The sequence below is a fragment of the Lottia gigantea genome (assembly GCF_000327385.1).
Source record: "Lottia gigantea unplaced genomic scaffold LOTGIsca_92, whole genome shotgun sequence".
Taxonomy (NCBI): Eukaryota; Metazoa; Mollusca; class Gastropoda; family Lottiidae; genus Lottia; species Lottia gigantea.
In genome coordinates this window covers 189335-201869 of record NW_008711014.1, presented here as the reverse complement: position 1 = coordinate 201869, position 12535 = coordinate 189335, and the positions used below count along the sequence as shown (strand labels likewise).

Sequence of the window (12535 nt, the reverse complement as noted above, 5' to 3'; positions counted from 1 at the left end):
AATTACTTTGTTATATAAGAAGAATTCAGAAGATTTCAAGCTGTTAAAATGTCGCTGATTCCATTTTCAACCATTAATGACCACTTCTTCGACGATATTTTCGAGGATTTGAATCGTGAAGCTATGAGACAGCAGTACGACATGAGAAACGCCATGATGCGGCTAGCACCAAGAGATCCTATAGCAGCCGCCTGGAATAACATGGATCAACAAATGAACAGACTCCGATGTCCAATAGTCACCAAACCCGATGGATCCAAAGCCTTAGAATTACAACTGGATCTTAGCAACTACAAACCAGAAGAAATCAACATTAAAACCGCAGGAAAAGAATTGTCTGTCCATGCCAAACATGAAGAGAAGACGGAAAATTCCTCAGTTTACCAAGAATTCACCAGAAAATTCACCTTACCAGAAGGAGTAAACCCAGAGAAAGTGGAATCAACTTTATCGAAGGATGGAATTTTGACTATTTCTGGACCAGCTGACAATGCTTTGGAAGGACCAAAAGCAATTCCCATTGAACATAAATAGACTCACAAAGACATAACATATCCATTTTGTGAAATCCATATTATTGTGCTAAATGTTTGTTACTTATGTTTTATATATGTGGCACCCAGTGCAAGTTTTGATTACAGAATATATTTCTTTTATGATCAAAAGTCAAATTTAGTCAAAATTTGATAAGTTATCATTTCAAATTCATAATAACATTTAAAATTTGTTAATTTGGAAAAAATACAGCAAGAGGATTTTATTTAATTGTGAATATAAAAATTTAGGACTATTATTATTTTCATTTCGAGGGATATGCTTAGGTGTTGATTTTATGAATAATTATATCAGTATTGTTTTGTAGTTCTATTGGACAAATATCCAACCATATTTTGTTTGTTTGTTTATTATTAAGTTTTGTTTTTTGATATTAAAAATGTAAAATAAGACAATTTTGTTTTGATATGCTGTTTACCCTATTTTGTGCATCTCAGTCACATAAGTGAGAATAAAGCCCCAGAAAAATGCATAGAGTTGGATTAACATACATTTCTCCTCAACTGGCTTAAATTTTTCTGCATACTGGAAGCAATTAAAGACCTTCTGTACCAGGTCACTTATTCTCGAAATGATCTTAGCACTAGAATGTAGAAACAGTGTTAGAAGTAAAGACCCTAGGATATCCTAGTGCTTGGATCATTTCCAGAATAAATATGCAGCCAGGTGAGCAATAAAAAATTTACTATTCTGCAAAAGATGAAACGAACTTGTCTGCCTGATACCCACTGGGCAAGGAACTGTCTATATTCTTGTATGGCCGTCATACTCAATCCTGCTGGGAAACAAGTAACACTTAAAAAAACTCACACATTTTCAATTTCAACACTTTATTTTTAATTTTCCTTAATCAGTATAGATTACAAATTCAATTCCACACAATTACAGTAAATGTCATGGGTGCTTTTAAAATAACAAGCTTTAAGATAATCCTATCTTCACTGAACAATCTGCAGCTTTTTGTTAGCAATCAATCAATTTTGACTCCATTCACAGTATCAGGTGGTGTTTGGTGAACATGATGCAAATTCATGTGCTAATTAATTGTCAAAAGCAGTCAAATTTAAAATTATTTCAGTAACAACATTTTCAGTAACCAGTGAGATAATTTCTTATATATTTTGTTAAGCCACTTTGAGGAATTGTCATTTATCACAATCTAATGTAATATTTCACTTATTAAGAATATCTCCCATCCAGTCTATATTTACACTATATACAAATCAATATTTTCCAACATCATGAGGTGTTTTCATCATTCTACATAAAAACAAAAAAATCTAATTAGTTCAGCCTTCAATAACTAATGGTCCAACTGCTAAATTAGCGTTCTATGAATAAATTAGAGTGATTAATACAGGGAACTATAGATCTTGGCAAATGAAATTCAGGTTAGAAATCATACTTTCATTAATAAAGAAACTTCAGTTTTACAAAATTGGTCTAAGTTCTTGACATCATAAGGCACTTTTCATGTATCACATATACGTTTCTACATATAGTGATTTAGATTGGAATTCAGGCATTCAGAGCCCTTATCAGAAATTGACAGCTCTGATTGGCTGTATTGTTACAATCCAATGTAATCACTGCATTTACAAAAATGTGACTAATAATCTCAATAAAGACTGAGTTTGTAATAGCTTGACATTGTGAAAATGACTTAAGGTAGAATAGTACCGGTAGCCTACCTTGATAGCTGCAGATTCTCTCCTCAATTCTTTTAGAACTAGAGCTAAAGCTTCTGGATTCACTCCACTTTCACATAATCTCACACAGGTAGCAAAAGTATCTGTATCCAACCCAGTGTTTAATAAGTTAGACATCTCCATTAAGGCTAGAAAGAGAAAAAAAATGTTACATATTACATGCCATTAAATTATAGTCATTCCAAACAAATATTTGACATGTGCAATTTGAACAAAAGTGAAGAGCTTATTTAAGCTATTATCACTCATATTTTTTTTGAGAATTTTTAAACTCATAGCAACATGTGGTGCCAGTAAATTTATAAATACGGTACCTGCGGTACACAGAAGCAAAAAATGAAATGAATGGAGTTTTACGTCCTATTTTTCTGCACCATGTGTGCTAATAAAGATGGGCAAGGTGCAATGAGATGAGATTTCATGTTCAATCAAATCGAAATCATAATGCCCACTGATAGATAATTAATTTATGACAGATCTATGACTAATTAGTCCAGTAATTAATTGTCATTGATTAACATAACAGAAGTCAGACAGGAAGTGTCAAATTCCACTAGTAGAGCAAGGATCCACTCAAAGTTAGACAAACACGTCATTATTGAATCGAGTTCTCTTGTAAGTTGTAAACCTATGAAATTTTTAAAACTCAGTGTCGGACATAAAACTTTGAGTTCGATGATTTTGAATTTGAAAATGAAATGATTCAGTTAAGCGGAATGTTTCCATTCTAAAACGTTAGAACTACGGATCTATGGTGATGGTAATCTATAGTAGAAGAGTAGTAAGTCATTGTTCTGCAAGTTTCTCTTCTTTAAAAATAGAAACCGTATTGTAATCTTACTTACTGTCCATAGTTTCTCTGGCAGATGAAATTCGCGGTTTGTTGGAGTCAGACATGTTTGTTTACATTGCTGTTTGACAATTCGATTTGTTTGGGTAAGTGTATAGATTTTCACGTATAAAAATATAAAAAATCAACACAATTTCGTATTTATTTTCAAAATTCAATTTACGTTTATAGTTTTATTGTTATTTAGATTGATAGATGTTTTTGATTTATCAAGAAAGAGAACAAATCTGGACATATTTCCGTTTGGTTAGTAGAAACGAACTCACTATTACCGGAAGTTTTATAACAGCTTTAACTTCCGGAAGTTAAGCGGGAGTTCAAAACAAGTCTGGGCAAACTTAACCGTTGTTTAGCCACGAATTAAAAGGATTGGTTGAAAATAAATGGCTTCATAAACAGGTTAATTAAATCAGACTTGTTTAAAAGTTTTATAGGCTAGACTATTTGAAAAAATTAATGGTTTTTCTTTGAGTACTCTTTTGTTCTCTTCCTTAGAGTAGTTCCAACTGATGCACGAAGTTCATCATCTTGATCAGCAATGGACTTCAACTTCAATAATTTTTGCAATTTCTTGAATACTTTGGCCTAAATAGATCTAAATTATAACAAAATAAACAGTAATTTAATGCAATTCTCTTGCTTGGTTAATGACAGTGTAAATCACAATGTCTTAACTGACTAAACACAAGCATGGTATGGAGGTATATTTTCTCATTCATTCATTCTTCCATTTAAATTCTTATTTAATTATTTTTTAATTTTGCAGGTTGATGATTGATTAAACAGAAGTTGTACTTGTTGTGTTAAAACTATTTAAACTAAAAATGGAGGTATCAGATAGTCCATGTCCAGCTGCCAATCAGGCTACTAAACTCTACAAACCAAATACAGTGATACAGACTTTAAAATTTGGTGCCATGAGTCCTGGAAGTGACAATAAACATCATGAAAATCATTCGAATTCCTTACGGTCACAAATGTTCCATAGACATATCAGTGACAACTTGCATAACGAGGTGGAACATGGCGTAATGACTGACATTGATTCTCCTTGTGTTAGCCCAATAGGTCTATGTGATAATGACAATGACAATGTTTTTACTATCAGTCCACTAGTTAATGATTTATCTCCTATACTTAAAGACAAAAATGTTGGTAGTTCAAGTAGTAATGGCAGCCAACATTCTTCAAAATCATACAGCTCAAATCTTAGTCCTTGTAACAAACAATTCATGGATAGTCCTTATTCTATTTATACTTCGTGTAACTCTTCCAAATCTCGGCATCACAGTTCTTCCCCAGTACCAACATTACAATCTAGTCCTGGCGCTGTGTTATTTAAAACTCCAGGGCGAGAAGTGAACCCACCTCATTCTCGGACACCAAAAGACAATGTTGGTTCAGTGAAAAAGTGTTCCAGTGATTCCAATGTACCTGATGGTCATATAATTAACCCCTTTGAAGATGGTATGATTGATAAATTAAACCTTCCAGCCTTCAGTCCCAGTACTTTCACTGTTTTATCAACTCCTTCTACAGATGGTAGAGCTCCAGTAAGTTGGACTTTATGTCTAAAATCACACATGAAAGCTAAAGTTGTTGAGCATTGAGAAAAACAGGCAATGGATTAAGGATTCCTAACAGCAAGATCATTCTTTTGATCTAAAAAATCAGACACGGACCGCAACAACAACCCTTTGTAATTTTTTCTTGCAAGATATTTGCCATTTGCTTTTGAAATAACTAGAACTTAATTATTTTGAAACTATATATACATTAAGCTTACCTGTTCTAAAATCTTTAAACCATCAACTGTGCAGCTTCTTGTATGCTAAAAACAAGTTTGTAGTCCTTTAGAATCTCATCTAGTATCTTTCCCTACTATTGTAGAAACCATTTCGATGGTCTATAGATCAGATAGCAGCATTAAATCCAGCAGATATAGATGAAATGCCACACCATCAGGAGAGATTTATATCGTAAGTTTTAGTTATTCATTTGATATTTTGATATGCTTTCAAAATATATACCGTATAATTGCAAGTATAATGCACACCTCATCTAACTCAAGAATGAATCTGAAAATGTGATAATGTGCCAACTTTCCAGACAAAAATCAAGCTGGGTGACTGTTACTTGGCCTAGATCTCAATTTGTGCGTAGATATTTTGATCTCAATTTGTGTCAAGTAGTGCTTTGAATTTTTATATAGATCTTCGTTCTTGATTCTCAATATTAAATTGAACGATGTAGAACTCTACCTTCTAAGTACTTAGTTAATATTCCATCTTCAGACCAGATAGAGAGTTAGAAGAAAGAGCCCAGAAAGCCATTGATCAGTATTTCTCAAACCACCTGATAGTGCCTTCACCTTGGAATTCAACTTCTAAACCTTTTACTTTGCCCAGAACTCCTCAAATGGGTATGTGTCTGTACTGTTTCTATAGCATCTATAGTTAACCAAAGCTGTCCAAAATTTTACTTCAAAAGTCCCAGTGTCAATAACCAACCTTTACTTTGATGGCTGACAGTGGCATGTGATTGTCAGATATTTTGGAAGCCCTGTGTTGAAAATAAAGCAAAATAAATGGCTGCCATCTGTGCGCATTCAATATCTCTCAACTGTGTGGATTCACTAAATCATAGTCTCAGTGGTTTTGCCTGCGCATGATTATTGCCAGATATCGAGTAATTTCATATCATATCATTTAATTATATTGTTTGTGTAGGTATGATGATTGTTGATGAATTAAAAGGTTCTATACAAAAAGAATTAACAAAAAAACGTAGAACCCAAGATGGTAAGTCAGTTACTTTCTGAATTTGAAAAAAAATTATGAAGATTCATGAAATGGCTAACACAGCCCCAAAGTGGCATCTATTAGAAAAATATTAAGTAATTTTTTAAGTGAGATATTGGCTTCTTATATTGAGTGTTTTCGCTGTTAAAGTTGTGCTCAATGGGGTAAATTTATCAATTACAGAGTATTATAGAAATAGTTGAAATATTTTGTCTGTGTATTTTAGTTTCCTGTCAGACAGTATTGTCTCTACCTTTAGATTTTGATATTGGTTCAGTTTTAGGTAAGTTATTTTTATTCCCAACGAAATAGTTTCTTAAAAAGATGATGGTCAATATATTTCACTCTAAAGGGGTTCTCTCACCACAGCAATCATCCAGTCACGAGTTTCATTAGCAACTCTCATGCAAAAACAAACTTCCTTCAATTTCATTTTCAAAATAATTTTTTGTTATCCACAGCGCAATATATGAATCATAAATCAGAAGATGATGTAGTGTGTGAAGATTTAAGTTCTTCTTCATTACGTAGAAAATTATTCTTCCAAGGTGACGGCAATACTTCTTTTAGTCCTGTCAAGTAAGTGTCTTTTATTCAGAATTCTTAATAACGCTATAATTCATTAAAATCTAAGAAAAATTCAATATCTTGTATTCAGAATATAGACATAATTTGAGGTCTGTTTCACAAAAACTTATTGTTACTAAGATGAATTCAAGATTCAAACATGTTTATTCATTCAGATTACAGATTCATTCAGACTGAAATAGATCATTTGTCTGAAAAACATTAAACTCTGAGTAACAACATGTGTCAATTGATGAAATGAGCAATTTTTTAACAGTGAAAATATTTTTATTATTGTATATTTCAGATTAGGTAAAAGTGATGCCTATCAAGCTATGCAGGAAGAGAGTCCAACTGTATCTAAAAGACAGCCTACTCCAGAATGGGAACGACACACACCTTTAAAAACACCCTCTTCTGTAAGTTCCAGACTTTGTTGTTTGTTGAAGGGTTGAAGATCATGTAAAAATTACTGTTGCAATATTCATTGAAATGTTTGCAAACGAGATAGAAAGTTACAAGTCTGCTTTATAATCATAAACTTTCCCCTCATTGCACACTGCATAATCTAGCCTGTATGCTGCACCTTAAATTCCACAATGAACTATATGTCATTATCCTGTCAAAGTATGGCAACAATGTGAGTTGTGCACCTAATGGTTTTTCCCCATCTTCATTAGCCCAATAAGAAAAGTGAAAGAAAACTGAGAAAAGTAGCAAATTTCATTTGCATTTTTCTAATTTAGTGAATTTTTAAGCTTGTAGATAATGTCCATTTGACTGAACATATGAATGATAGTTTTTTGGGGGTGGTGTCTCACTGGATGTAAAATTTTTTTTGAATTTGTCTAATAGAATAGACTGTTGAACATTATACTAGGATGTCAATCATTCTAGAACTTGGTCTATTTGAAGCTGTTTTTTGCAATTCATTGTACATTCTCTACTGTTTATATATCTATATTGTATATCATTTTTCTTCAGGCTCAGTTTGCTTCCAGTCCAATCAACACCAATAATTCCTGTAAAAAATATCATCACCTCAGAAGAACATCTTCAACAGAGGCAGAGTTCCTGGCATCACCAGAGTTGTCTCCCATAAATAGGCGCCATTCTGGTGGGAGATGTAAGTTTCAAATCATTTGCTTTCAGCACATGACCTCTCACTTATTGGCTTGGCTATAAAACTTTGTTATATGTAATCGGTCAAGTTACCTTGGATGTCCAGAGTCATAGATTGGATAATAGCTTATAATAGTTTCAGAGGTTCTTATTCTAGTCATTAGGGTTGAGAACCTGTCTTATTTATTATGTGTAAGTTATATTATGGTTTGAAAGTTAATGAAATACACTAATCCTGAGCCTCAGCAGATGAGGTCATGGCAAAATTATACACTTATATCTTTCCTATAAGGTGCAGAAATCGAAAATATCCAGTCTTTCTTTCATTCATCTATATTTTAAAAAATATTTGTTGTTTAAGGTGGTATGGTTTTACTTACCAAACAGATACATCATTTATTATTGTGAATTGTATTTTTTTTCAGTGAGAACTATAAGGTCATCAGGTGAATTTGCTCCAGTATCTAGTTTATGTACCAGTCCTATTCAAGAAAATTTCAGTGACCAAGAGTTCCCTCCCCTTCCAAGTCCTAACATGTCCCCTATCAGAAAGGAATTAGGAGCATCTTATCTTCCAGGTAAGCTTGATCTTTTTGTGGTTTCCTTTAAAGGCATATTTATCTCAGCTTATTATTAAAGATGGTACAGCTTCAATGTCTTCTTCTGGCTAACTTTGAGTAAATCTTAATTATAGAAATATGTTGTGCAAAAATGTGGAAAAGATTTCCAATTGATTACGATTGAAATCATGGGCAAATAATTCAACTTCTTTTTCCTTTATATGGGAAAACTATTTATTTATATTCCAGAAAATGATGAATGTTCTGATGAGTCAACACCTCATGCCTCAAACCCGAGATCTTACAGTAGTAAAGTCAGTCAGTTTACACTGTCACCTCAGTTTCAAACTATCGACAACGCTACCTGTACTACCAGTATATCACCACTAGCTCTGACAGAGGCCACCGCCATGGAAACAGACGCTTTCAAATCATGTGATCCAATTACAGACATCCCAGATTACTCTGATATGGAAATGAACAGTGATAATGCTCCATTGCCAAATTCGACCAATCAGGACACAGGATACCAAACTGCCAGTATTCAATTAACGAGTCTTCATACTAACTTAACCAGTCAATTTAGCTCTCTACCTCTTAGAACTGAATCTAGTATTGACCCCCATGACCTTGGTGACAGCTTTAATTATAGCCAATCAAATCCCTCCTCTGCATTAGATCTTGAACCTGAAAGTGATGCAGGAGGCAAAAGTCAGGCTGATTCGTTGTTATCTGAAGGAAAGGGGCTTGATAAGGTGAAAAATGCATTGAATTTTGCATCCAGTTTGTATCCAGATAGTTTAGATGTATCATTGAACCCTGTTGGATCCTCCACACCAACTAAAGGAGGTTATACTATAATCAAACAAAAGCTATTTCATAATGCTGTCGGTGAAGACATTGATTTTAAACCAGAAACACAACTCGGCAGTAAGTAGTACATTTTATTTCACTATAGACAGGTGGACATTAGCTCCATTTCAATTTTTGAGTCAGATGTCCGCGATTCCTGCAATTCCCCTAAAAATGTCTTCACTAAAAAAGCAGATTTTGCGGCTTACATTTAAGCAAGTTGGCATGGTACAAACAGAAATCCTGTTCACAATAATTCAGAAAATATTTTAACATCCAATTAGGAGAATTTATTGAGGCATAATGCCCTGAGGATTGCTGTCGGCTTTTTCAATGTGATTTGAATTTTGTTATATATAAAGGTCAGATGGCTATAGAGATAATGAGAAGAGCTGGAGAAGATTTAGCCAAGTTTTCTGCTGTACAGGACTCCCATTAATATCTAGTTGGTTCATGGTAGATGATAGAGATTTCACTATGTGGCATTTATTCTGTTGGAAATGATCAAGAGCCAGGATCTTTCACTGGAGATAATGAGTTTTATTTAATTTTCTAAATATGCATAATCCTTGCCTCTTTTAAAGAAATGAGTTGCTATCATTTGAAAACTTTCAAACTAGTGCCTTCAATATCTATACAGAATAGGTATAGTTACATGAACAATTGAACATGACACATTAAAAACTCCAATAAACATTCAGACGTTATTAGACCAGGACACTTGAACAATATTGAAAAAGGGTGCATGGATGGACAGTGGAGCTTGGGCGCTTTTGACAGTTGACCGGGATACATGAACAGTTGACCTGGACACATGAACAGTTAAACTTGGTATTTTGACAGTTGAACTGGACACATGAACAGTTGAACTTGGTGCTTTGACAGTTGAATTGGACACATGGACAATGGAACCTATCACTTTGACAGTTGAACTTGGTGCTTTGACATTTGAATTGGACACATGGACAATGGAACTTAGCACTTTGACAGTTGAACTGGACACATGGACAGTTGAACTTGGTGCTTTAAGAGTTGAACTGGACACATGGACAATGGAACTTAGCACTTTGACAGTTGAACTGAACGCATGGACAGTTGAACTTGGTGTCTTGACAGTTGAACTGGATACATGGACAGTTGACCAAAACACATGAACAGTTGAACTTGGTGCCTTGACAGTTGAACTAGATACATGGACAGTTGACCAGAACACATGAACAGGTGAACTTGGTACTTTACAGTTGACTAGTACACATGGACAGTTGACCTTGAACAGGACATATGGGCAGTTGACCGGGACACATGAACAGTTGACCTTGACCGGGACACTTGAACAGGACACATGAACATATGAACGGAAACCTTGAATAGGACACATGGGCAGTTGAACTGGACACTTAAAATGGGTTTCATTCTGGTATCAATCTAGTAAGCAATTAAAATATTTTTTTTCAGAATTTGAGGTAGGTTATCATGTTTACAGTTTTAAATCATACATAATATACAATATCTGTGAGATATAAGCTCATGAAAGTTTTCTTCTTAGTTAGGCTTCTCAGGTGGAGAGGTCATGCATTAAGAGTCTATAGTCTTAATACCTGCCTATCTCCAATTAAGGCTACATTACAGCTATGCATTTTCTTTTCATTCCATCCAAACAAATTGTATTCCATTTAGTGTTCAGGATATCTGGAATAGTGTTTTATTTGCTCAGGAAGATAGATTTAAACAACCTTTAAGTTGGTTTATTATTTTTGTGATATATTTATATATATCAGTGGGCAAACCAAATAGGTTTTATATTTAGTAACATAAGAAAGAGAAAAACTTTGTAAATTTTAAATTGAAATCTTATGATCAACATATCTTCCAAAATATGTTCTTCCTTATCAAAGTTTGTCTCGTTCCAATGAGTATAATTTTTATTTTGTATTATATTCTCTGTATAATAAATCATGTCATTATAACCTAGTCATTTCATTTGCTCAATTATTTTTGATAATCATAATAAGGTCTTATTTTTGTATGTAAATAAATATCTATTTTAAATATTTTCTATTAGTTGTTATATTCACAGACCCATGAGAATGATTGACAGCTGAATATTGACCAATCGTCTTAGCTATAATCAGCTGCCATGTTTTACCCACAAACAACAAAGCGTGTATCAGAAATGAAATTTAATTTTGAACGACAAATGCTTTTCAGACAAAATGGTATTTAGGTATGCTTGAGGAACTTCCAATGCATAAAAGATATCTAGAAAGATTGGAGCAAGGTTATTTTGTACGGTTGTTTGTGGTGATTAACAACTGTATCTAAATGGGTGAAGCCTAATCTGTTCTCACAGATTCATGAATTAGATCACATGTGATAGACATGAACCATATTAGTCTTTCTAGCAACCATTATAAAAATATTCAATTCAAAAGTTTATACTTTTCTCATTTTATCATTTTAAATAGTGCCTGTGGTCCTCTTGGGAAATTTTGTGGCTCCAATTTGGCCCCCTCACCTGATGTTTTCTAGAAACACCACTGTGCTGTTTGAGTTCTCCAGAGCTGCGTATCAGTTCATGAGGCATGAAACTGATAGCAGAGAAGAGTGTTGTCCATTACTTGGTCAGCTGACTGTGTTTTTGTGAAATGGCTGGAATTAAATATACGGACATAACCACTTAACATTTATTCATGAAAAGAAATCATACAAAAAAGCAACAAATGGAAGTAAAACAAGAACACACTAATAGTTAATAATATAAAACAATCTATAACCTAAGTAGAAAACATTTTGACATTTTTTACAATAAAATTGCAGACTTATTATCAGAAAATTCCTGATTTATATAAAGTGGGCAGATGATAAATTTATAACACTTCACAAACCAACATAGTTTTATGGGACCATATATAAAAGTATTTTAATACACATACAAGCACAACATTAGAATTAGTTCTGTTTTAATATTGTTATATCACTCTACAATCGTTCTGAGCACTATCTTAACAGTGAAAATATTTTATTATTGTAAACACCACATTACATCAATTACTAGATATAGTAGGAATAGAAAAATAAAACAATTTATAAGGCAAGTGACGGAATTACCAAAAATAAATAAAGTGCAAAATGTACTTGGATGAATAATTCACAAATTCTCGAAGTGGAAACAAAAAACCCTCAATAAATATAAGACCAGGCTTAGATAAAATAAGGGATTTGTATGTGCTATGGACAGTTAAAAAGGCTAATGCTGCTATTCTGCCAACACTCTGTATGGTCACTGGAATAAGTTTGCACAAATTCATTTTGAGAGTTAGAATTTTGATGTCTAAATATTCAGCCAAATTATAATATTGAGCAATTCTAAAATCAGTTCTCTATACCCAAAATATACCAGACATTTAGACTTGAAGATAAGAGATGATATTAAACCCAAATATAATAATATATATATAAATACATGTGTATTATGATTGGTCAATGATCTAATTTTTCACTTTGAGTTTTGGCTTGGAT

General features: G+C 33.3%; 4 protein-coding genes across 4 annotated transcripts; 3 read left to right on the top strand and 1 right to left on the bottom strand.

Annotated features, from left to right (window-relative positions):
• Positions 1-213: 213 nt before the first annotated feature.
• LOTGIDRAFT_134575 (hypothetical protein) lies at positions 214-534 on the top strand (the record flags this gene model as incomplete). The annotated part of the gene is made up of 1 exon (XM_009068633.1): positions 214-534. One exon carries the CDS (start codon positions 214-216, stop codon positions 532-534), a length of 321 nt encoding a protein of 106 aa, XP_009066881.1.
• An 834-nt stretch (positions 535-1368) lies between these two features.
• LOTGIDRAFT_223273 (hypothetical protein) lies at positions 1369-3166 on the bottom strand. Its single transcript, XM_009068632.1, has 3 exons — positions 3110-3166; positions 2247-2392; positions 1369-1815 (listed from the first exon to the last, which is right to left on the bottom strand). The coding sequence occupies exons 1-3, from the start codon at positions 3159-3161 to the stop codon at positions 1795-1797; spliced, it is 219 nt and encodes a 72-aa protein (XP_009066880.1). The 5' UTR covers positions 3162-3166; the 3' UTR covers positions 1369-1794.
• A 257-nt stretch (positions 3167-3423) lies between these two features.
• LOTGIDRAFT_236988 (hypothetical protein) lies at positions 3424-9722 on the top strand. The gene is made up of 12 exons (XM_009068631.1): positions 3424-3513; positions 3881-4667; positions 5005-5093; positions 5409-5536; positions 5844-5915; positions 6142-6198; positions 6377-6494; positions 6790-6901; positions 7467-7608; positions 8030-8182; positions 8414-9094; positions 9379-9722. The coding sequence occupies exons 2-12, from the start codon at positions 3939-3941 to the stop codon at positions 9453-9455; spliced, it is 2358 nt and encodes a 785-aa protein (XP_009066879.1). The 5' UTR covers positions 3424-3513; positions 3881-3938; the 3' UTR covers positions 9456-9722.
• A 154-nt stretch (positions 9723-9876) lies between these two features.
• LOTGIDRAFT_197950 (hypothetical protein) lies at positions 9877-11070 on the top strand. The gene has a single exon (XM_009068630.1). It carries the CDS (start codon positions 9922-9924, stop codon positions 10168-10170), a length of 249 nt encoding a protein of 82 aa, XP_009066878.1. The 5' UTR covers positions 9877-9921; the 3' UTR covers positions 10171-11070.
• Positions 11071-12535: the final 1465 nt, after the last annotated feature.

Excerpts from the sequence above, each read along its gene's own strand:
- LOTGIDRAFT_223273 (XM_009068632.1), bottom strand. The coding sequence starts at position 3,161 with ATGTCTGACTCCAACAAACCGCGAATTTCATCTGCCAGAGAAACTATG. Across the intron at positions 2,393-3,109 it reads TGCCAGAGAAACTATGGACA|CCTTAATGGAGATGTCTAAC; the intron begins GTAAGTAAGATT and ends TTCTCTTTCTAG. Across the intron at positions 1,816-2,246 it reads GAGAATCTGCAGCTATCAAG|AATGATGAAAACACCTCATG; the intron begins GTAGGCTACCGG and ends GTTTTTATGTAG.
- LOTGIDRAFT_236988 (XM_009068631.1), top strand. The coding sequence starts at position 3,939 with ATGGAGGTATCAGATAGTCCATGTCCAGCTGCCAATCAGGCTACTAAA. Across the intron at positions 5,094-5,408 it reads CATCAGGAGAGATTTATATC|ACCAGATAGAGAGTTAGAAG; the intron begins GTAAGTTTTAGT and ends TTCCATCTTCAG. Across the intron at positions 6,495-6,789 it reads ACTTCTTTTAGTCCTGTCAA|ATTAGGTAAAAGTGATGCCT; the intron begins GTAAGTGTCTTT and ends TGTATATTTCAG.
- LOTGIDRAFT_197950 (XM_009068630.1), top strand. The coding sequence starts at position 9,922 with ATGGAACCTATCACTTTGACAGTTGAACTTGGTGCTTTGACATTTGAA.